This window comes from Corythoichthys intestinalis, chromosome 2, assembly GCF_030265065.1.
Source record: "Corythoichthys intestinalis isolate RoL2023-P3 chromosome 2, ASM3026506v1, whole genome shotgun sequence".
Taxonomy (NCBI): Eukaryota; Metazoa; Chordata; class Actinopteri; order Syngnathiformes; family Syngnathidae; genus Corythoichthys; species Corythoichthys intestinalis.
Window position 1 is genome coordinate 17078505 of NC_080396.1, and position 24409 is coordinate 17102913.

At 38.4% G+C, this 24409-nt stretch overlaps 1 protein-coding gene across 7 annotated transcripts in view; it reads left to right on the forward strand.

Annotated features, from left to right (window-relative positions):
- The window catches only part of magi3a (membrane associated guanylate kinase, WW and PDZ domain containing 3a), a 242252-nt gene that overhangs the window by 193376 nt on the left and 24467 nt on the right, over nt 1-24409 (forward strand). For all 7 annotated transcript variants that reach the window (XM_057829581.1, XM_057829582.1, XM_057829576.1 and 4 more), the window contains exons 10-15: nt 1780-2394; nt 9079-9110; nt 14576-14834; nt 14985-15079; nt 19759-19951; nt 22873-23082. In XM_057829581.1, coding sequence (XP_057685564.1) covers nt 1780-2394; nt 9079-9110; nt 14576-14834; nt 14985-15079; nt 19759-19951; nt 22873-23082 — 1404 coding nt within the window. The remainder of the gene's footprint in view (nt 1-1779; nt 2395-9078; nt 9111-14575; nt 14835-14984; nt 15080-19758; nt 19952-22872; nt 23083-24409) is intronic.

A 24409-nucleotide genomic window follows, 5' to 3' on the forward strand; every position in this document is an offset into this window, starting at 1 on the left:
GGCACCTGTTTTAACTCATTATCGGTATAAAAGACACCTGTCCACACTTTCAGTCAGTCACACTCCAAACTCCACTATGGCCAAGACCAAAGAGCTGTCGAAGGACAGCAGAGACAAAATTGTAGACCTGCACCAGACAGTGAAGACTGAATCTGCAAGAGGTAAAACGCTTGGTGTAAAGAAATCAACTATGGGAGCAATTATTAGAAAATGGAAGACATACAAGACCACTGTTAATCTCCCTCGATCTGGGGCTCCATGCAAGATCTCACCCCGTGGCGTCAAAATGATAACAAGAACGGTGAGCAAAAAATCCAGGAACCACACGGGGGGACCTAGTGAATGACCTACAGAGAGCTGGGACCACAGTAACAAAGGCTACTATCAGTAACACAATGCACCGCCAAGGACTCAAATCCTGCACTGCCAGACTTGTCCCCCTGCTGAAGCCAGTACACGTCCAGGCCCGTCTGCGGTTCGCTAGAGAGCATTTGGATGATCCAGAAGAGGACTGGGAGAATTTGTTATGGTCAGATGAAACCAAAATAGAACTTTTTGGTAGAAACACAGGTTCTCGTGTTTGGAGGAGAAAGAATACTGAATTGCATCCGAAGAACACCATACCCACTGTGAAGCGTGGGGGTGGAAACATCGTGCTTTGGGGCTGTTTTTCTGCAAAGGGACCATGACGACTGATCTGTGTAAAGGAAAGAATGAATGGGGCCATGTATCGGGAGATTTCGAGTGAAAATCTCCTTCCATCAGCAAGGGGATTGAAGATGAGACGTGGCTGGGTGTTTCAGCATGACAATGATCCCAAACACACAGCCAGGGCAACAATGGAGTGGCTTCGTAAGAAGCATTTCAAGGTCCTGGAGTGGCCTAGCCAGTCTCCAGATCTCAATCCCATAGAAAATCTGTGGAGGGAGTTGAAAGTCCGTTTTGCCCAACAACAGCCCCAAAACATCACTGCTCTAGAGGAGATCTGCATGGAGGAATGGGCCGAAATACTAGCAACAGTGTGTGAAAAGCTTGTGAAGAGTTACAGAAAACGTTTGGCCTCCGTTATTGCCAACAAAGGGTACATAACAAAGTATTGAGATGAACTTTTGGTATTGACCAAATACTTGTTTTCCACCATGATTTGCAATAAATTCTTTTAAAATCAAACAATGTGATTTTCAGTTTTTTTTCCCCACATTCTGTCTCTCATGGTTGAGGTTTACCCATGTTGACAATTGCAGGCCTCTCTAATATTTTCAAGTGGGAGAACTTGCACAATTCGTGGTTGACTAAATACTTACTTGCCCCACTGTACTTCTCTATTTTCCCTTCATATATTTGTGTGAAAGGAATCAGGCATGCAAAACGGTGATTTTTCCAAAGGGCAACACAATGGAGAGGATGTTTTGTGTGCCAAGATTATTATCATTATTACACTGCCACTTTTATGATGAATGTTTTAATTTTCACGATATTGAGAAGATTCATTTCCCTCCATTTTGTTCACAATGGACGACTGAGGCTTTAGAACATGCTCCAATATGGAAAATCTGATCTTTAGTTGTCAGGGAAGAGTATCGATTGTGCGGGCTGGTTGAGACAAGCCTGTCGAACAGCGATTTAGTTGGCGCTTCAAATCTGTTTGTCGACCTATTCTTCAGGCTGGTCCTTCCAATCTCCAATTTTATATAGTACTTATAAAGTGTGCTGGAATCTCTTTAAGCATTCTCTCGCCATTTCTCTTGAATGCATTGAAACATAAATATGTTCTTTCAGGTGATGTGATTGTTGACATCAATCGGGCATGTGTGTTGGGAAAAACACATGCTGATGTGGTGCAGATGTTCCAATCCATCCCCATCAACCAGTATGTTGATATGGTCCTCTGCCGTGGTTACCCGCTACCAGAGGATTCTGGCAGCAGTGAGGACACGTCCAAGGACATTTGCTCGTCTCCAGCCACATCCACACCTCAGGACTCCCAACACAAAATCCAGGAAGGAGGAACTCTCCTCAGGCAAACTGCTGCAGTACCGCCTATGGCTAACGGGGGACGTCATCACCACCATCACCACCACTCCCACCATCATCACCACCCTCCTCATGGCCACAACCAGGAGGGCCCAGATGCCACGCTGCTTCAGCCCGAACTCATAAGTGTCCCTTTATTGAAAGGCCCTGGAGGTTTTGGCTTCGCCATTGCTGACTGTCCACTGGGTCAAAAGGTGAAGATGATTCTAGATGCACAATGGTGCCGTGGTCTGCTGAAAGGTGACGTCATCAAAGAGATCAACAGACAGAATGTGCAGACGTTGAGTCACTCGCAGGTGGTGGACATACTTAAAGACTTGCCTGTGGGCAGTGAGGTCAATGTCCTGGTCCTCCGTGGAGGTGAGTTACTGTAGTGGCATTTTTTTTTGAGGGACGGTGGATACTAACTACTAATTTATTTATTTTTTTGCAACAAAAAATATGAGCCAACGTAAATTATTCACATAAATGGCGTCCAACTCATCTTTTTTTTTGGTCACGTCGTATTTGCCTTAAAGCAACACTAGGTAACTTTTGAATCTTTATCAAATATTTTCATAACATTTGTGATACGTCGACTGACAACTAGTTGAATGGCACCTCTTTTATATCTTGAGGGGGGTCTGTATCGCTTTTACCGGCACTAACTAACTTTGAGGAGGGTGGCAGGAACCCTGCCACACAAAATAAAACTACAAATGTACTGACTGCTTTAAAACATAAGTCACTTCCCCCTTTCCCCATTCATTATAAAGATGAAAGTCGATGCGAACGGTTTCTCGTGAATGCTGGAAAGATGACAGGGCAACAAAAGAGACAAAAAGTTTTGTCTGAGAAGGAAAAAAAAGAGATATAGAGTCGTTGACCCTACCTGAACTTGTCAGGTAGGGTCACGACTCTATATCTCTTTTTAGAGATATAGATTTACAAGGTGACAGCGAATGATGAACTTTGACACCATCAACCTCCTCAGCCTGAAAGACAACATACCCACCCACTCCAAGCACTGGCAATTTTCTATTGCTCCAAAAGGCACAAGAAATGGAAACATTAAACATATTTACAGTCCCTGACAAAAGTCTTGTCGCTTATCCATTTTGTAGAAACAATTGCTAATAACATGACTTTTAATTATTCAGTTGGTTTCAGAAATGGCTGATATGAAAGCTAAGACCCACCCAAATGATGTTGAATGTACAAAAATATATTTGTTTCACTGAAAAAAGATTTATCATTTAATGAAGACATAAAGGTCAAATTTTGGCAAGACAAAGGTTTTGTGGCTTACGGAAAGTAGTGTGAAAATTGAACAAAAAATGTACTTCAAATACAAAAATATGTTACATAACATAAGCAAGCAAGCAAAGAAAGCAGTCTTGCATGCCTCCCAGAGTTCATCAACATTCTTGGGTTTCGTCTTCCATGCTTCCTCTTTCATCCTATCCCAGACATGCTCAATGATGTTAATGTCTACTGACTGGGCTGGCCAGTCCTGGAGGAACTTGATCTTCTTTGCCTTGAGGAACTTTGAGGTAGAGACTGAAGTATGCGATGGAGCACCATCCTGCTGCAGAATTTGTCCCTTTTTATGGTTAGGAATGTAAGAGGCAGCTAAGATTTGTTGATATTTCAGACTACTTATGTTGCTTTCCACCCCGCAGATCTCTCGCACACCCCCATACTGATGTAACCCCCAGACCATGATTTTGGTAATTATCTAACCACCAAACTTCACTGTTTTCTGAGTGACACTCTGATCCATGCGGGCTCCAGTAGGTCTCCTGCAATATTTGTGGCGACTGTGGTGTAATTCAATGGAAGATTCATCTGAAAAATCCATGAACTCTGGGAGGCATGCAAGACTGCTTTCTTTGATGTTCCAGAGGACTTCATCAATAAATTGTATGAATCCTTGCCGAAGCCCATGGAAGTCATACAAAATATTAAATTTGGATCTCACAGCACCACTACTTAATTCGCTTAAGTTATGTAACATATTTTTGTATTTGAAGTACATTTTTTGTTAAATTTTCACACTTTCTGTAGGCGACAAAACTTTTGTCTTGCCAAAATTTGACCTTTATGTCTTCATTAAATGGTAAATCTTTTTTCTGTGAAACAAATATAATTTTATACATTCAACATCATTTGGGGAGGGTCATAGCTTTCATATGTGCCATTTCTGAAACCAATTGAATAATTAAAATTCAGGTTATTAGCAATAGTTTCTACAAAATGGATACGCGAGAGGACTTTTTTCAGGGACTGCAAATTAAAAATATTTTTAAAAACAGTACATTTAAAACCGACGTTCCGCCAATTTTGCCGTTTTTAATGTTTAGTAGCAGCATTTAGGAAGCCAAGAGTGACGTGTGCGAGTGCTGACGTCATCGGCGCGAAAGCTTCCATTTATATGGTTCCAGAGCAAGCCCCGCAATCGGACCCTTACACTTTGGAGTCTGGAATCAAAGGTTTGCGTCTTTGCCTTTCGTTTTCGCCGACACCTTATAAAGTCGAGGCCATTCTGCAACACAATCATTGCGTCTTGGTGTCGCAGAGTCGCCATGTAAACTGCCCCTAAGCCACACAGTTGCTAACTGTCATATGCTATTGTTTAGCCACGACTGGATTCATTACATTATTACTATTCATCCTTCACACAGCCGCTGGAAACAGAAATGTTGTTACATCCATCTGCTGGTGACCGGAGATTAATTTTTGATTCATTGATAATTTTACGACACTGTTCGGGTGTGCGCTGGTCCTCATGGGAAACGCATTTTTCCTTAAGGCAAAACACTACCGCTTTTGACCGCCCGTGTCGCTAAAATCGACCAAAACTGGAAAGTTAGAGTGTTGCTTTAATTCAGGTGGCCTTTATGTCAGCGATCTAAGGCTACCACATTTAATCGAGTAGTTGACAACTAAAGGATTACCAAATGAAAAGTCAATTATTCATTTTAAGACATTGGTCAAATCTTCTTTTTTTAGCCATTTATTATATATCTTTTAAAAGGTACAAAGATTAAATATTCCCAGATTTTTTTCTTTAATTGAAGATGACAGAAATTTTACTGGAGCTGTATTTTAGCGAGAAATATGACATTGTTGCATGTGATTTACTTTCATAGGCCCCACATTATGATCCGGGAGGCTAGATCCGGCCCTCAGGTCTTGAGTTTGACACCTGTGATTTACGTAATCAAATTTACTCTTTAATAGTCCCGGCAACATAGATCTGCAGAACTAGATTCATAACCAACTAGACAATTACCATATTTTTCGGACTATAAGTCGCACCTGAGTATAAGTCGCACCAGCCTTAAAATGCCCAACGGAGTGGAAAAAAACATTTTTAAGTAGCACCGGAGTATAATTCACATTTTGGGGGGAAATTTACTTGATAAAAACCCAACAGATAGAACAGATATGTCATCTTGAAAGGCAATATAAAATAAAAATACAATCGAGAACAACATGCTGAATAAGTCGACAGTATGATATGATAATTAGGGTTGTTTTGATCATGTTTTTTTGCTCCCGATCTGATCCCGATCATTTTAGTTTGAGTATCTGCCGATCCCGATATTTCCCGATCCGATTGCTTTTTTTTTACTCCCGATTCAATTCCAATCATTCCCGATAATTTTTCCCGATCATATACATTTTGGCAATGCATTAAGAAAAAAATGAATAAAACTCGGACGAATATATACATTCAACATACAGTACATAAGTACTATATTTGTGTATTATGACAATAAATCCTCAAGATGGCATTTACATTATTAACATTCTTTCTGTGAGAGGGATCCACGGATAGAAAGACTTGTAATTAAAGGATAAATGTGACTTTGTATATTGTGACTAAATATTGCCATCTAGTGTATTTGTTGAGCTTTCAGTAAATGATACTGCAGCCATTTAACTTCTGCCCAAATGCATGATGGGAAGTGCAACCATGACTGTGCGTAGTGCTACCAATTGATATATCTTCTCGCGTTGGGAAATAACATAAGGTGTTAAGAAAAAGATCAATTACTAACTTACTTCCCCAAATTGCTTCCCACGATATTCCTAATCGTAGGAAGAGGGATTGTAAGGCTTTAGCCAATTAAAAAAAGGCTCCAAAGGCTGCCAAAATTTACTCTACTTATTTTATGCTGCCTTTTAGCTTTCTGTATAGGTAAAAAGGCGCCATTACAGATTGAACGCGACAATGCGTGAGTGGGTCGTGCAGCCCATGCATTAATTGCGTTAAATATTTTAATGTGCTACATTTTAAAAAATATTAATTACCGCCGTTATCGGGATAAATTTGATAACCCTACCTTAAGCCTAAACTAAAGACTCTGGATGAGTGTAACATATTATGTCTGTAACGTTAAATACAATTAGAAAACGATTTAATTAAAAAATATATATATATTAAAAAAAGGCATGGCCGATATTTTTCTGCCGATTCCAATACTTTGAAAATGACGTGATCGGACCCGATCGATCGGGACATCTCTAATGATAATGTTATATGATGCATGAACAACGAAATGCGAACGTGGCCGGTATGTTAACGTAACATAGCTATTAAGTGTTATTCAGATAACTATAGCATAAAGAACATGCTAACAAGTTTACCAAACCATCAGTGTCACTCCAAAACACCAAAATAACATGTGAAATGATATAATAATGTGTTAATAATTTCACACATAAGTCGCTCCAGAGTATAAGTTGCACCCCCAGCCAGACTATGAAAAAAAACTGTGATTTATAGTCCGAAAAATACGGTAACAACAAAAATAACAGTAGTAGTAGCTTTATGTACTGTAGGAATGGTTATATCCATTAAATGTTCCATTTCCAGGTGGACTTTCAGGATGAACCAAAACATCACTCTTTACTTGAAGGGTAAATTTAGACTCCTCTGAAAGTTTAAATCTACACATCCAGCTGAGGTTTTCTGAAACAGTATACAGTTGGACAAGTGCATACAAAAGTTTAGATCCAATAAATAAACAGGCATGCCTGTTGTGGTGTCAGTTACAGAGGTCTCACTCAGCACAAACAATGCCTCCGCAGTTTTGTGGAAAGCAATTTCACACTGCAACATCTGCGACACAGCATCAACATTCCAAACAGGGAGCGCAAAAATGTGGCGCTTGTTGTGACTCATTTGCTACTACTTTTAGGGGGCGGCAAGATGCAGCAATTTGGTCTTCAGTTGACAATTTAGACCCTTCCGTTCACATTAAGCTAGCACATACATGAAAGGCTTTTCCATACTGGCTCTGCTGCCAGCATATTTTTAACGCTCAGTTAACATACATTTCATCATTGCTTAGAAAAAGAGTCAGCACTCTCACTAGGACTCATTCTGCTTTTAATCTGGATCTCTGTCCTAAGAGATTTAAGGAGAATGAATCAGGCCTTGCTCCCTACTTACAAGATGTAAATTCAGCTGGTAGATTCCTTTTTGCCAAAAGAGGCATGTGACTTGACACTTCGCAATGAAACATTTGACTAGGATATATTGAAAACGTGCTTAAAATTTGAACTATAAACCACTGCGTTTTTCCTCCTAATTTGAACCTTGCTTGACAAAGATATTTTGTCGAATTTGGTGGGTGCGGATTGTAATCAGTTGTGCTTTATAGTCCAAAGTTAATATTATATACTATTTTTTAACAGTAGGTTTTTCTACTGTTTTTTTTTTTTTTTTTTTTCAAGCAAATACCAGTCATGTTCATCATCAGTTTCTAAATAAGAGCTCTAAAAGGCACCTTGAGTAAATTTAGTTATGTTTTAAATAGGGCTGTCAAAATTATCGCGTTAACGGGCGGTAATTAATTTTTTAAATTAATCACGTTAAAATATTTGACGCAATTAACGCACTTGCCGAGCTCAGACAGATTTAAATGACAGAAGAGTGAAAGGCCCACTTGTTAATTGTGTTTTTCGGAGTTTTGCTGCCCTCTGCTGGCGCTTGGGTGCGACTGATTTTATAGGTCTCAGCACCCAGGAGCATTGTGTAAGTAATTATTGACATCAACAATGGCGGGCTACTAGTTTATTTTTTGATTGAAAATGTTACAAATTTTATTAAAACGAAAACATTAAGAGGGGTTTTAATATAAAATTTCTGTAACTTGTACTAACATTTTTCTTTTAAGAACTACAAGTCTTTCTATCCATGGATCGCTTTAACAGAATGTTAATAATGTTATGCCATCTTGTTGATTTATTGTTATAATAAACAAATGCAGTCCTTATGTACCGCATGTTGAATATATATATATATCCATCTTGTGTCTTATCTTTCCATTTCAACAATAATTTACAGAAAAATATGGCATATTATATAGATGGTTTGAATTAGGATTAATTGCGATTAATTACGATTAAATAATTTTTAAACTGTAATTTACTCGATTAAAAATTTTAATCGTTTGACAGCCCTAGTTTTAAAACATGATATAGGCCTGTATATTTTTACGCATGCAAAGGCTGATTTTCAATGGTGAACTTCCTGTATTGTTCTTTTATTAAAATGGTCTCGACTTGAAATCACTAAGACACGAGTTAAAGCGTAACTATAGTTAAAAACTACTGCATTGGGTCTCCTCTGTGTTCGTTTTGATGGAGATTCATTGCGCAATTGGAGAATACTGCCACCTTCTGGTTCATAGCCCGATTGCATCTGTAATGGTCGTCAAGCTTTCAGCAAGACCAGTCAGAAAAAATCCTAATAATTTTAAAACATCTGGTAGCTGTCATCCATGTCATTATAAGTACAAGTATGTATTCCATTCCATTGCTTTGAGTATATGCAGTTAACAATTAATAATGTTCAATATACCACAATTCCTCTACTCCTAAAAGGGAACATTCTGTTGTTAAGAGAGACTCGTTAATTCTCTGCTGGTAGATTCTCATGATAGGTTTGAAATTGCAAGCTTTTCAGCTATTTGATTTTTCAAATGCTAATCAAATTCAATGCAAACAGTGTACTATAATCATTAAATATATTTTCCTGTTTCCTTCTAGGTCAGACATCACCTGTGAAATCATTGAAACCAGTAAGTTGAAACACTAATTTGTCTCACTGGTCAGAAACTGATGATAGAATACATACCACAGTCGATGATCAAGTCAATCCCAGATAATGAAACATATTAACTGCATGCACCAGACACTGTGTGTGCTCCACTATTTTGGTCTTATATTTCCCAAAAAAGTACTTAATGGCAGACAGCATTTCTAAAATCCCTACTCAACTGTTTAAGATATGTGAAGCGTATTTTCCGCACTATAAGGCACATCGGAGTATAAACTGCACCTTTAATGAATGGCCTATTTTAAAACTGTTTTCATTAGGGATGTACCTAAAGCAAATTCTTGGGCAAAACTGTAAACCATGTATTGAAAACAGGCCGAATTTCGAAATTTGCCGAAAACCGAAAGGCCGTAAAGTACACATGTACACAGTTCATTTTTTTAAACTTATTTATTTTTTAAATTTTATTTCATTATTTTTTGATGAATGCCCTTTGTCTTGGTATTAGTTCTACGACCCTGAAGGCTCGAGAAATTTAAAGGTGCCGATTCTGAAACCCCATAGGAGAGTGCAATTCCGGCAGCAGTGAGCGTTTTGTGGCAAACTCTGAACGCGTCCTATAGCAGTGTTGCTGGCGTCGTCACAGCATTCTGTTCAATGGACGGGGACACACACGTCACGGCTGATGAAATCTTGATAAATGCTAAGGGTGTAACGGTACATGTATTAGTATTGAACCATTTCGGTACGTGGTGCTCAGTTCGGAACGGACGCGTACCGAACGAGTTTCTGACGTAATATAACCCTTATCCCTTTTCGAGGCTGTGAGTCGATCGGGTTCCAGTTTCTTTGTGTAGATTATATTTACTCAGTCTTCTCTACTATAATAAGGACCAACACGGTAGGACAGTATAACCCAGAAACGTCAATGACGCGACAACGTGTCCGCCGCGAGAACGCAGTGAAACGCGGGCGTTAAAGTCAATCAGCAAATGCACACCAGTTGCAGTGTTAGACGCGTCCCAGAAGCGGCTTAACGCGACGCACGCGAAAAGAACGGCAGAGTTTATTATTTGACGCGAGACGCGGCCCTCCTGCGTCAATACTACTATCCGTAGCTAGGATCGGGCCAGAAGTCACTCGTGTAAAAATACAGTGGATTCGGTCGATTTTCAAACTAATTTATAATCATAACCTACTTTTTGAGTCCATCAGATCTCTTCAGTGGTAGATCGGGGCACAGTTGACTTCTCTTTGTTGATTTACTGCTGTCTTCTCTGCTATAGTAATAACCAACACGGCCCCGTGTTCAATACAAAACCCTCCTACCACAACAAAACAAGTAGGAACTAATATTCACATATGAATTTATAGTTATACAACATAAAATTTACAATATAAATGAACACTACATCACATTTGTAAAGTATAAACACATAATAAAATAAATAATAGCCCATTTAAATAAATTGAAATGAGCTAAAACACCTGTAATTAAATAATAAGAATAATACAAAGATCCTGCTACCACTATTAAATTTATTAATTTCTGTGTGGCGCTTTAACTTGAGAAAATCCACCAATAAAGCTTTTGAAAACCGTTCATAAGAAAAAAAAAGTTTCATTGAGGCATTTCATTTGTAAAATACATGTTAAAATATTTGTCATTGGGATTGCTTTTATCTGTAGCACAGGACTTCTTTTTCCTTTCTTTCAGAAAGAAAACTGACCAATACGTGGGGTTTGAAAGGCAAATTGTTGTTGGATTATCTTTAAATACCCGCTACTTTTTGAGCAGAATTCTAGCTTTCTATAGGCTAATGTTCCTATTGTTGAAAGCACAAAAGTGTGTAATAAACAACTAGCACATTTATACTTTGCATTTTGTTTTCTTACTGTACCGAAAATGAACCGAACCGTGACCTCAAAACCGAGATACGTACCAAACCGAGATTTTTGTGTACCGTTACATCCCTAATAAATGTGCTTTCTTGGAAGTTTGGGACCCTCAAAAAATGGGTCTCACACCTCCAATTACTAGCCTAAATGAGATATCGATGTGCGTGCAACAACAAAAAACTATTCCCTTCTCGCCAAAACTAGGAAAGGTCTTTACAAGACTATTACAATCTCTCCTATTCCTTAAAATAACACTGGTTGTTTTCTTGTGCAACAAGTGGAGTCGATCAAGAGCCAGGCGAGTTGGCCGAGTTCTAGTGGCGACGAAGCTGAAGTGGCTTGTAGCCGGATTAATTGGCGACTGGCAGAGAGGGTTTTTAAGTCGTGGGAAAACACTATGACAAAAAGCAGAAGTGGTCGTACCATAAACGTAATGTACTAAACATACACTGAGATTGGGGGGGAATATTGGAAAGTTAATTATATGCAATTATGTCATTGCATATAATTAACTTTCCAATATATGAATTTAAAATCAAGACTTTGCTGGTCTATGAAAGTTGTAACGCAATTAAACAAACAATAAAAATTCAAATGAATAAAAAGATATTTTTATAAGGGGTCAAAATTATTTTTCAAACAGATCATGTGACTAGCACATTAGAGTTTTGTTTAACTCCCCACCAAAAAAAAATACGTGAGGACAGAGGAGGCAAGATGGATATACGTAATTGTTTCAAACCTAAGCTTTCAAAAGCGACAACAACTACCGATCGAGAACCAAGGATTGAAGCTGTGGACCATGAAGTGCCGGACAGCACCGCCAAAATGGTGAGCGGAGTTTGTTTGCTCCACTAAAGATGTTAACCCTTAAAAATGATGGAAAACAAACAAGCAAACAAACAAAAAAAACGCTCATTTTCAACATATTATTATAAATGTTCCCGGCTGGAATATTCAGTCAAAACGTATGCGGTGTCTATTTCTCCACTAGGTAAGACACAAAAACATGCGCGCTCACACATGCACAACTGGGATGCCTGTATGTACGAGCATGGGCTAAGCTACTATCTGAGCATATATCTTGTAAATTGATTTTATTGTTGACACTTCGTTTCGGGGTCATCAACATTTTTGCCCCCCCGCCACAAAAGTCAAACTCCGCCTATGGTACTAAACCACAGCATATGCACATTTATGTATTTAAATACTAATTCATTTGTATACTATTCACTTGATTAAACTCCAAACTACTCACGCACGGGCTCAAATGCACTGTACTCGATGTGACGCGGGACATCAATGGAAAGCAACTTAAGAACAGGCATGTACCAGCGATGGAGCAAATTTGTTTCATTTTCCTTCATTTAATAATTTATATATTTCTTTGATACCTCAAAATACTTCCAAAACGTGGACACGTTGGCTGTGAGCCAGTAGTTTTAGCGACACCGTGTCAGCCAGCGTGTTGCTTCTCGCCGTGTTTTGATTACGTCATCACAAGAGGACTAAGATTTTTCACACTATTCGGTGGTGAACTTTCGGTTTTCAAAACCTAAAACTCATACTGCATTTTAGCTATTTTCGGCGCCAAATTTTCGGTCACATCTCTATTTTTCATATATAGGCCACACCGCATTATTAGGCGCAGTAGTAATAGTGGTTGGGGTTGTGTTATGCATCCACTAGATAGAGCTGCGCTAAATGGAATGTCATGCCAAGATTAACAAATATTGATCCATATACAGTGGGGCAAATAAGTATTTAGTCAACCACTAATTGTGCAAGTTCTCCCACTTGAAAATATTAGAGAGGCCTGTAATTGTCAACGTGGGTAAACCTTAACCATGAGAGACAGAATGTGGAGAAAAAAACTGAAAATCACATTGTTTGATTTTTAAAGAATTTATTTGCAAATCATGGTGGAAAATAAGTATTTGGTCTATACCAAAAGTTCACCTCAATACTTTGTTATGTACCCTTTGTTGGCAATAACGGACGCCAAACGTTTTCTGTAACTCTTCATAAGGTTTTCACACACGGTTGCTGGTATTTTGGCCCATTCCTCCATGCATATCTCCTCTAGAGCTGTGATATTTTGGGGCTGACGTTGGGCAACACGGACTTTCAACTCCCTCCACAGATTTTCTATGGGGCTGAAATCTGGAGACTGGCTAGGCCACTCCAGGACCTTGAAATGCTTCTTACAAAGCCACTCCTTTGTTGCCCTGGCTTTGTGTTTGGGATCATTGTCATGCAGAAAGACCCAGCCAGGTCTCATCTTCAAAGCCCTTGCTGATAGGAGATTTTCACTCAAAATCTCTCGATACATGACCCCATTCATTCTTTCCTTTACACAGATCAGTCGTCCTGGTCTCTTTGCAGAAAAACAGCCCCAAAGCATGATGTTTCCACCCCCATGCTTCACAGTGAGTATGGTGTTCTTCGGATGCAATTCAGTATTCTTTCTCCTCCAAACACAAGAATCTGTGTTTCTACCTAAATGTTCTATTTTGGTTTCATCTGACCATAACACATTCTCCCAGTCCTCTTCTGGCTCATCCAAATGCTCTCTAGCGAACCGCAGACGGGCCTGGACGTGTATTTTCTTCAGCACGGGGACATGTTTGGCAGTGCAGGATTTGAGTCCCTGGCGGCGCATTGTGTTACTGATAGTAGCCTTTGTTACTGTGGTCCCAGCTCTCTGTAGGTCATTCGCGAGGTCCCCCAGTGTGGTTCTGGGATTTTTGCTCACTGTTCTTGTTATCATTTTGACGCCACGGGGTGAGATCTTGCATGGAGCCCCAGATCGAGGGAGATTATCAGTGGTCTTGTATGTCTCCCATTTTATAATAATTGCTCCCACAGTTGATTTCTTTACACCAAGTGTTTTACCTATTGCAGATTCAGTCTTCCCAGCCTGGTGCAGGTCAACAATTTTGTCTCTGGTGTCCTTCGACAGCTCTTTGCTCTTGGCCATAGTGGAGTTTGGAGTGTGACTGAGTTGTGGACAGGTGTCTTTTATACCAATAATGAGTTAAATCAGGTGCCTTTAATACAGATAACGAGTGAAGCCTCGTTAGACCTCATTAGAAGAAGTTAGACCTCTTTGAAAGACAGAAATCTTGCTTGTTTGTAGGTGAACAAATACTTATTTTCCACTCTAATTTGGAAATAAATTCTTTGAAAATCAAACAATATGATTTTCTGTTTTTTTTTTCTCCACATTCTGTCTCTCATGGTTGAGGTTTTTCCATGTTGAAAATTACAGGCCTCTCTAATGTTTTTAAGTGGGAGAACTTGCACAATTGGTGGTTGACTAAATACTTATTTGCCCCACTGTACAAGGCGCACTGTTGGATTTTGAGAAAATTTAAGGCTTCTAGGTGTGCTTTATAGTGCGGTAAATATGGTAATTTAACAGCTTGCTCTTAAATTGCTCCTCCATGCTGCACTATTAAAATAGCGCCAAGCTGAACAATCTTTTTATCGATCCCTAGAAGAATGTGTGGAGGCACTTGGCACGTAGTTACACGAGCTTTCTGATATCTCATGTGTTTTTGTATTTATGTGATTCCTCCGTTTCAGTGCACAGCACCAACATCTCAGCTTGCTCCCCAGCATACACCCCAACCTACATTCCAGCCTGCCCCTCAACAAACCCCTCACCACGCCCACCCGACTCCTGTCACTCAGTTGCAGCAATCGGAGCTAAACAACAGCCCCGAGACTCTTGGTCATGCAGAGGTGCTTCCTAATCCTCTCGCCAACATCATTCGCTCGTCTTCTCCCAAGCCAGATGCTTCGGAACTGTACATCAAGTCCAAAGCTATGTTGGATAGCCAGCGTATGTGGAAAGCAATTCTTTTGTCATACCTAACAAATTACCTTGATATTTGTCTCAAGTGTAGAAATTCTGTTCAATAGTAATTATGAAATGGAAACGTTCTTCCAACCCCAGTCTTCTCTATGTTCATTGTATGTCATTTCTCTACAGCTGCAAACACCAAGGATCTCGATGTGTTTATCAAGAGAAATCAGGAGTCTGGCTTCGGATTTAGGGTCCTTGGAGGCGAGGGGCCGGAGCAACCAGTAAGTAGGGAGTTCATTCAGTCTTTACTTATACCTTATTTATGGACTATAAGTCGCATTAGCCAAGAAATGTGCGATGAAGAAGAAAAAAGACGTACCATATTTTTTGGACTATACAGTCATATGAAAAAATTAAATAACCCCATGAAATATTCAGTTCTTTATTAAGAAATGTTCACATATCATTGTCTGATCATGTTTTTCTTTATCTTTGGAAAAGAAAGTGATTTACAAAAAATAACATTGTTTTACTCTTTAAAACAAAAATATCAACAAAAATGCATATTCTAACTGAGGAAAAAGTTAGGACACCCTACCACCTAATAGCTAGTGTTACCCCTTTCAGCTGGAATCATTTCAGTGAGGCGCTTGTTGTAGCCATCTACCAGTCTTTGATATTGGTCTGAAGAAAGTTTGCCCCACTGCTCAACCCAGAATACTTTCAACAGTGATTGACTGTTGAAGTGAGAGAAAACAGCATGGTGAGATCAAAGGAGCTGTCTGAGGCCTTTAGAAAGAAGATTGTAGATGCTTATGAGTCTGGTAAGGGATTTCAAAAGAATATAAAATCAGCCATTCCACTTTTCGGAAAATAGTGTACAAGTGGAGAACATTCAAAACAACTGCCAACATGCTAAGGTCTGGCCGTCCAAGCAAGTTCACCCTGAAAGCAAACCCCAAGATGCTAAAAAAAGTCTCCAAAAACCCTAAAATGTCATCATGAGACCTACAGCTGGGTCTTGCTACTGTTAATGTGAAAGTGCATACCTCTATAATCAGAAAGAGACTTCACAAGTTTAACCTTCATGGGAGGTGTGCAAAGAGGAACAACATGAAGGCCAGACTGAGCCTACTGAAGTTTGCCAGAGTGAATGTAGACAAAGACCAGGACTTCTGAAATAATGTTCTTTGGACAGATTAATGTAAAAATGAATTATTCGGACATTTTAGGCGTAAACCCAATATAGCATATCAGGAAAAAACCTCATACCAACCGTGAAGCATGGAGGTGGATGTGTCATGGTTTGGAGATGCTTTGCTACAGCAGGAACTGGCCAGCTCACCATCATAGAATCCACCATGAATTGTATCATGTATCAGAGGGTGCTTAGGCAACATGTGAGATTGTCTGTGAAAAAAATTAAAGCTAAAGCGAAACTGGACCCTGCAACATGACAACGACCCAAAACATACTAGGATATCCACCAAGGACTGGCTGAAAAGGAAGAGTGTCTGAAATGGCCGAGTCAAAGCCCAGATCTTAATCCCATTGAGATGCTGTCGGGTGACTTGAAACGGGCTGTACATGCAAGAAACCCCTCAAACATCTCATAGCTGAAAGTATTCTGCGTTGAGAAGTAGGGCAAACTCTCTTCAGACCGATGTCAAAGAGTGGAGACTGAAGTTATTTCAGCCAAAGGGGGTAACAATAGCTATTAGGTGGTAGGGTGTCCTAACTTTTTCCTCAAACAATAGTGATTTTTGTTGTTTACCTGCAATTAAATCACTTTCTTTTCCAAAGATAAAGAAAAACAAGAGCAAACCTTGATACGTAAACATTTCTTAACTCATTCACTCCCAGCCATTTTCACTGGCGCAAGGCCCTTTGCTCCCGGCCATTTTACTGGATTTTGACTGATTTTGCAAGGCCCACAGAAAATTCTGTTCTATTGGCATATAAATATGGAACCCACCAAAAGAAAGATTAGACTCTCTTCTTTCACCAGAAAAAAAGTAAGTTAATATCTTTTTCCATTCTTTAGAAATCAGCATTAGAAAATAGCTTAGTTTGAGCATTTTTCCAATTTCTGATGAAAAAACGGAGAAAATTAGCTTTTTGGAAACGCATACATTTCAAACATTGACTTTAACAGCTATATTTTGCTTGAGTTACATCCCAAACATCTGAATAATGTTTTCCTTTTACAAAATAACATAGACAACCAGACAAATAGAGCTTTTGATAGCAAATGACAATTTATTTACACGTAACTAACTGAGAGATGACGCTTGGTGGCCGCGACATATAAGACGGCCCCGATTATAAGACGACCCCGTCTTTTTTATAAAGAAAATAATTACAGTACATCAGAAACCAATGATTATAACAATATATTTGAGAGAATAAGCATGTTATTTTGCCTCATTCAAATCTTAATATCTGAACATTTAAATATGTAAACTAAAGTGCAACCACATTCGTAAATGAATGGTTTATTTACATTTCAAAAACCAGAAGCCACTCTATTGTGATAAAACAACAAAATTGCAATAACTGCTTTAACCATCAAAGTGAAGTCTAACTGTAGTCTTGAAACAAATCTGAATAAGGAAAAATATTGCAATAAAATAATGCAAACTGGTTAAACTTGAGAGAGCTGAGATCTGTCATGACAGAACATCGCTTCAATGATATCTAGCGTCGTGAATGGGGAGAGTAGCTAAGATCTATCATGACAGAACATCGCTTGAATGATATCTGATGCCATCTAGCGTCGTGAATGGGTATAATGTCTAGACCGTGAATATAAAACGACCCCCTCTTTTTCAGTCTTATTTCAATGCAAAAAGCACCCGTCTTATATTCGGGCCACTACGGTATTTGACATCTAATTCTCTTTTAGCAGGGAAACCGGACTCTTCCAACTGCACACGCCCACTTTTTCTTTGATTTTTATGTCTTTAAGAAACGCATGCAGGTTTACCTCGCTCCCTTCACTGAAAAGTGCATCTAAAAGCTGCGCCTTGTCTTATTGTCAGACAAAGTCGGCTTTGCTCTTCTGCTTGACAACGAGGAAGAGCACAAATTACTGTTTTAAATTGTCATTTCACTAGAAAAAAAGTTTAAATTCGAAGACCATGTATTAGTAGAGGCCAGTTTGCTCAGTTCAGTTAGTTGTGAATGTGTCATGTAGCATTAGCTAAGTGTTACATTAGCATAACGTATATTCATTCACCACTTATCCTGTTGTTCTCTATTTTTATTTTAAAATCCCTTTTTAATGATTAAATGTCTGTTGTTGGTGGTGTTGGATTTGATCAAAATGTGATTTATACTCCAGTGCGACTTAGATATGTTTTTTTTTTCCTTCTCCATTATACATTTTTTGGCTGTTGCAGCTTATACTCCGGAGTGACTAATAGTCTGAAAAATACGGTATACTGTAGGTCACACTGGAGTATTAGTTGCATTTTTTTGGGAGGAATTTTATCAAAGACCAAGATCAAACACTAAACAATATAGTAATAACAATAAAATGGAGAACAACAGTAGATGTCTGTTAAATTAACATTAACTGTTATTCATAAAACTATAGCCTAAGCAACACAACGTAACTTGTTTAACAAATTCTTGATCTCACTCCCAATCCGTACCAAATCCATTAAAATCTCTTCATCTTCAGTATGATTTGTGAATGAAGATCAACTCTCAAAGTGCAGGGCAGAGGGCACTTGAGACTGTCAGTGTGAAAAAACACTATATATATGGGGGAAAACACAGACAAGACTGAAAAAGCAGTTTCTGCTCTTGCACCCCTCTTTAAAATAAACGGCTGTATTTTAAGCCAAAACAACTGTTGTGTATGCTAGAACAATACGTCTATCTGCTGCAATAGCAGATTCATGGCGCATGAAGCCCCCAAACTATTTTTAATTTGTCCGTTTTACCCTAGATACCCCCGTTTACAGAAGTCACGCAACCGCTTTTGTTTAAACCAGCCATAAAACAAAGGTAATCAATTATATTTATTATTCAAAATGTCTGTCATTTTTAGCTCAGAATCATTAATTGGTGTCATATATTTAGTTTAAAAAAAAAAAAAACGACTTAAAAAAATTTTTCATTCGCATATTTTAAACTTTTAAACAAATTACGTCACAATGAAAAAAAATGGCCTGTAAAAAGGTCACGGGTATCTACCTCATTACTATCGCTTAATTGTATTTTTTGGTCACTGTCGCATTTTCTCCGATATGTTAGATGATAAATAATCGATCCAACAAAGAAAAAATGGGGGGAAAAAAACGTTTAAAAGGGTAAATATATGAAAAAGAACATCTCGACCACTCCTTGATGTCTGCGATTTCTGCATCACAACCCTTGTTATATGACCATGTTTCACCCATAAAATCCCCCAAAAAATCCAGCTGTTGCCATTCACAGCTGTATCTTGACACTCAGTGATACATGCTACATGGAGTTTTTGGGTCGAAAAAAAGTAAGTACGTGATAATATCTCGTTAAAGTCGTGCCGTCTTTAATTCTGCTCTTTCATGCTCTCGCCTCCAGATAGGGTTTCGCTGTTCAAATTGTTTTGTTTATTAAATGCCCTCCTGTTCAACATTTTTCTTCCCCCAGAAAATAGAGATTTTAAGCTTTCCAATGATGTATCGCACATGCAAATAGGACATTTTTTAAATTTGGTCAAATTGGGGGTCTCAGAAGGGAACTTCAAGTCACCTGAATGTTTTCAGCCATAAGTTAATATAAGTTTCAGCCGAACTAGCCAAACTATGAAAAAAGTGCTACTTATAATCCGTAAAGTACGGAACTTACTATATATCAAATGGCTACTGATCGAGGGAACAGAAAACCATTTTCCCTGCAGTGAATCCAGATTTATTGTTTGTGTCAGGTCAGCACATTAATGCACCACATTATATTTATGTGTCCGTAGGTGTACATTGGCGCCATCGTCCCACTGGGTGCCGCTGAGAAGGACGGACGCCTGCGGGCGGGTGATGAGCTGCTTTGTATCGATGGCGTGCCAGTGAAAGGCAAATCGCACAAACAAGTCCTAGAATTGATGACCAACGCAGCCCGCAATGGTCAGGTCATGCTAACAATCCGTAGGAAACTTACACATTTAGGTGAGTTGATTGGAACTTCTCTATAGGATCTTTGTTATCTTCAAAAAAAAAAAAAAAGAAAAATTATGCCCCTAATATTTGTGCTTGCTTTGTCCATGTGTGTATGTGTATGTATTAGGGCTGTCAAACGATTGAAATTTTTAATCGCGTTAATCACAGCTTCAAAATTAATTAATTGTAATTAATTGCAATTCAAACCATCGCTAAAATATGGCATATTTTTCTGTAAATTATTGTTGGAATGGAAAGATAAGACACAAGACGGATATATGCATTCAACATACTGTACATAAGTACTGAATTTGTTTATTATAACAATAAATCCACAAGATGGCATTAACATTATTAACATTCTTTCTGTCAAAGGGATCCACGGATAGAAAGACTTGTAGTTCTTAAAAGATAAATGTTAGTACAATTTATAGTAATTTTATATTAAAACTCCCCTCTTAATGTTTTTGTTTTAATAAAATTTGTAAAATTTTCAATCAAAAAATAAACTATTAGCTCGCGTTTGTTGACATCGCCGAGCGCCGACGTCAGATGGGCTCCCTGCCGTTCTTCCACAGTGTCTTTAACTACGTAAGGTAGTGATTGAAATACACCACAAGGTGTCAATGGCGAGTTTTAAATTACTTAAAAAGCAAGCCAATGAGTGTGTTTTGTCCCTCGACTGACGCCGAAATTCCCTGTTTACTGGTCCATCCACGTCATTTGAGTGCTGGCATAGCAACGTACGAGACCTCTGATAGTTTGTATATTGTGACTAAATATTGCCATCCAGTGTATTTGTTGAGCTAAACGCAATGTTTGAATAGGGTTTGACCAAAGTCTGAGTAAGTTTTATGTGTATTTTGCATAGGTATTTTGATTTGGAATGCCTGTTCGCTTTGCATTGAGCGCTTTTCTTTTTGCGAACATCATTTTTTTTGAGAGATAGGAATATTATTTTTGTTGTGTTTTCACTAAAGGATACTTATGTTTGTTGTGAAGGAGTTGCCGAAGCTTATGCCAATAAAAGGTGCGGTCCAATGAACGCCTGTGTCCACTCACCTTTCTCAGCCTGTTAGCTCTCAATTTACAAAAAACAGCGTCATTGTAATCTGTTTGAGGCAATGCATGAGGGGGTCATTCCGCACATGCGTTAAATGCTTCAAATATTTTAACGTGATTAATTATAAACAATAATTACCGCCGCGATAATTAACGCAATAAATTTGACAGCACTAGTATGTATATATATATATATATATATATATATATATATATATATATATATATATATATATATATATATATATATATACAGTATGTAATGAAATAAACAGACATGTCAGCAATCTTTATTTAACACTATGAGGCTTTTATTATGATATAGCTAAAGTAATTATATTTGTGTGCAAGTAGTAACATCAAATGGTAATCATAAGTAGGTGGAGAAAAAAAACATGCTAGGGGAAAAAAAAGAGACTGCAATTTTGGAATTGGCATGCCAGTTTTAAACAGCATAAAAATGTAACAATTAGGGCTGCAGCTATCGAATATTTTAGTAATCGAGTAATCGACTGAAAATTCTATCGATTAATCGAGTAATCGGATAAAACTTTTTTTTTTTTTTTTTTTTTTTTTTTTTAGGTAAAGAGCAATTATAAATATACATGAGGAAAAAAAGACATTTAATCCAATATTGAACCATTTTCAGTCAATCAATGTCTTTATGTTTGATGTACATTGTTGAAAACAGCCAACAATCGCATCTCACATGTGACTAGAAAAAAAAAATCACTGCTTTCACTCAAACTTCTAGAGCTTATAAAAAAATGTTTCTAAAAATATTTCTTGCCTAAAAATGTAATTACACTTGATAACAAACATCACTTAAAAGCTAGGTGTTTTTCCCACGTGTTTCAATTGAATTTCCATTTGTGTCAAGCTATTTTTAAGTTCTAGTTAAGTTTTAAGTTAGTCTAAACTGTAAGTACTGATAGGATTTTGAGTTTTTGCAGTGTTCAAAATAAATGTATAATACCTGCTGTATTGGAGCACATTAGGCACCAGTGTTACTTGGTGTTTTATTCAGCAATGACTACTGATCTAAAACTGACAGATTTATTATGCTGTTACACTCTCATAACTCTACAGCGCTGTGTTTTTACAGATTAAATAAAGCCTGTATGTAAGACACGTTAGCCACGCATCGACAGTGGTCATAATCAAGAGAAACCTAGTCCTCCGAAGGGCTAACGTTACGTGAGCGAGTGACAGTAACGTTATATTTATTAGCGCTGAGAAGTCTACTGCTTAAAGATGGCGGCTGTTTAATAACGCCGTTGAGATGCGGCCGAGTCTGTCATTTCGCATCTAGTTCTAAATGCATGCGATATCTATGAGACGCATCGGACACTACCTGCTAACGCACTAGCATTATGCGGGTGTAGTTTTTAGCAACGTCGGCGTGGTTTGTAGCGGCTGTCGGCTTCAGTAAGGTTTTTTTTATTTTTTATTTTTTATTGCTTCTTCCTCTACGCACGTAGCGCGTTGTCCTGCATTAAAAGTAGTCTGGGCAAAACGTGATGCTTAGACCTGGCAAAATTAAACGATTCCTCGAGGGGAATAAAATTACTCGGATCAGTTTTTTAACTCGAGTTACTCGAGTTGCTCGAGTATTCGTTTCAGCTCTAGTAACAATGGTTTCTTTTGTCATGTTTTGTTTTGTTTTTCAGTTTCCAGAGAGGTTTTATTAGCAATAATGCCAACAGTACAGTGACATCCCCAACTTTTGTAGTCTTTTATATTGCTGAAATTGCCTAGGCAGCCCTTATCTTATCTGAATTACTGAAGATTTGTCAAAAAGTAAGCCTAATGACAATAAGTGGTATAAAACAAATATATTTCTAAGCATGTTAATGTGTATGTGTCAGATGGTGGTGGCTGGGAGGAAGATGGTGTGCAGCAGCCCCTGCAGGTAACACCTGCTCGGGTCGGCAGCTCTCCCACGACCCCGCGAGTGGAACCTCCGAAGGCTGCCTATCCGTCTCGACAGGAGTCCTTTGAAGTCACTCTGCATCGCAAAGACAACGAAGGCTTTGGCTTTGTCATCCTCACCTCAAAGAACAAACCCCCTCCTGGAGGTCAGTCGTGTACAGCGTTATAAAATTTTAATGCGAACTATGTAAATCATTGAATGCCACTTACGTTGATAGACAAACCTGATCTGCTCTTAAAATGAGCAGCAAATAATTTTATACTGACCACACAGTAACTATAGCATATTACCACTTACAACACTGAAACTAAAAAACTAGATCAAGAACCTTCCTACTTTTGTAATTGCTTTATTGCTATTTCATAAAATAATTCATTAGCTACCATTTTCGGTAAAAACACATCACTTGTTAATTCAGTTTTCCACTGGTTCAAGCAAGCTGCCCAGGCTGTGATGTAGCAAAGCACAGCAACTGTTATTATCTCATTAGCTGCCCTTGACGACGGTTGACTTCCAATCCATTTTGTCTGAGAGGGTTAGGCAGGGATCGAATGATCTATCGCCGTCAGTCACACCAAAATATGTGCATTCAATGCAAGCGATCCCAGTTTAAATGGATTTGACGTGTGTCGCTGTCAATGGCAGTGAATGATTAAAATTAATTAATTGACAGGAGGATAATTAGCTCTGAATTGATTTCAAGTTACCTGCGATATGATCAAATACGGGTAAGGCTTATTGCAATTCGCATTATTATGTATTGGGCTAGGACTGTGACAAAATATCGAAATAGTGATATATCGTGATACTTTGTATCCCAAAAAGTTATCAATGAGCTCCTGCCAAGAATCGAGATATCGTTTTGAAAAGGTGTCAATGTCTAAAAAAAATAATAATAAAAATAGTGTCTCAGTTAACTCTAAGGCTGCATTAACAGTGCTCGGCGCCCAATCCATTTAGACTGGGAACGTTCGTTCATTCGAAACCAGAGCATTCGCAGTCATTCTGGCTGATTTTCAGTGCATTTGCAGGTCACTTGCTGTTCATTTTATGGCATTAATAGGTCATTTTCTGTTGAGTTTGAGTCACTGCCTATTCATTTGGGTGATTCCAGGGTCATTTCCTGTTCTTTAACTCAAAATAAACAGGAAAAGACCCATAAAATACCCCAAAATCAACAGGAAGTAACTGAAAATGAACAGGTAAATGACCTTAAATGGCCCAAAATTACCTCATTGTCTGGCATTGGCTGCTACTACCGGCCATAGACGTTCAAGCCGTTTGAAGTAGGAGGGATGGCAGCGTTCATTCGCCGCCCTCCCAGTTCAAATGGATTGGACGTTTACGAATGATAAACTCATTCCAATTCACAGCAGAAGCTTGTTTTTCTGTTTTAGTTGTTTGTAGAATATCCTATAATGATTTCCTGACCAATGTATCGATAATCATTGTATAGCCATATCGTCAGATCA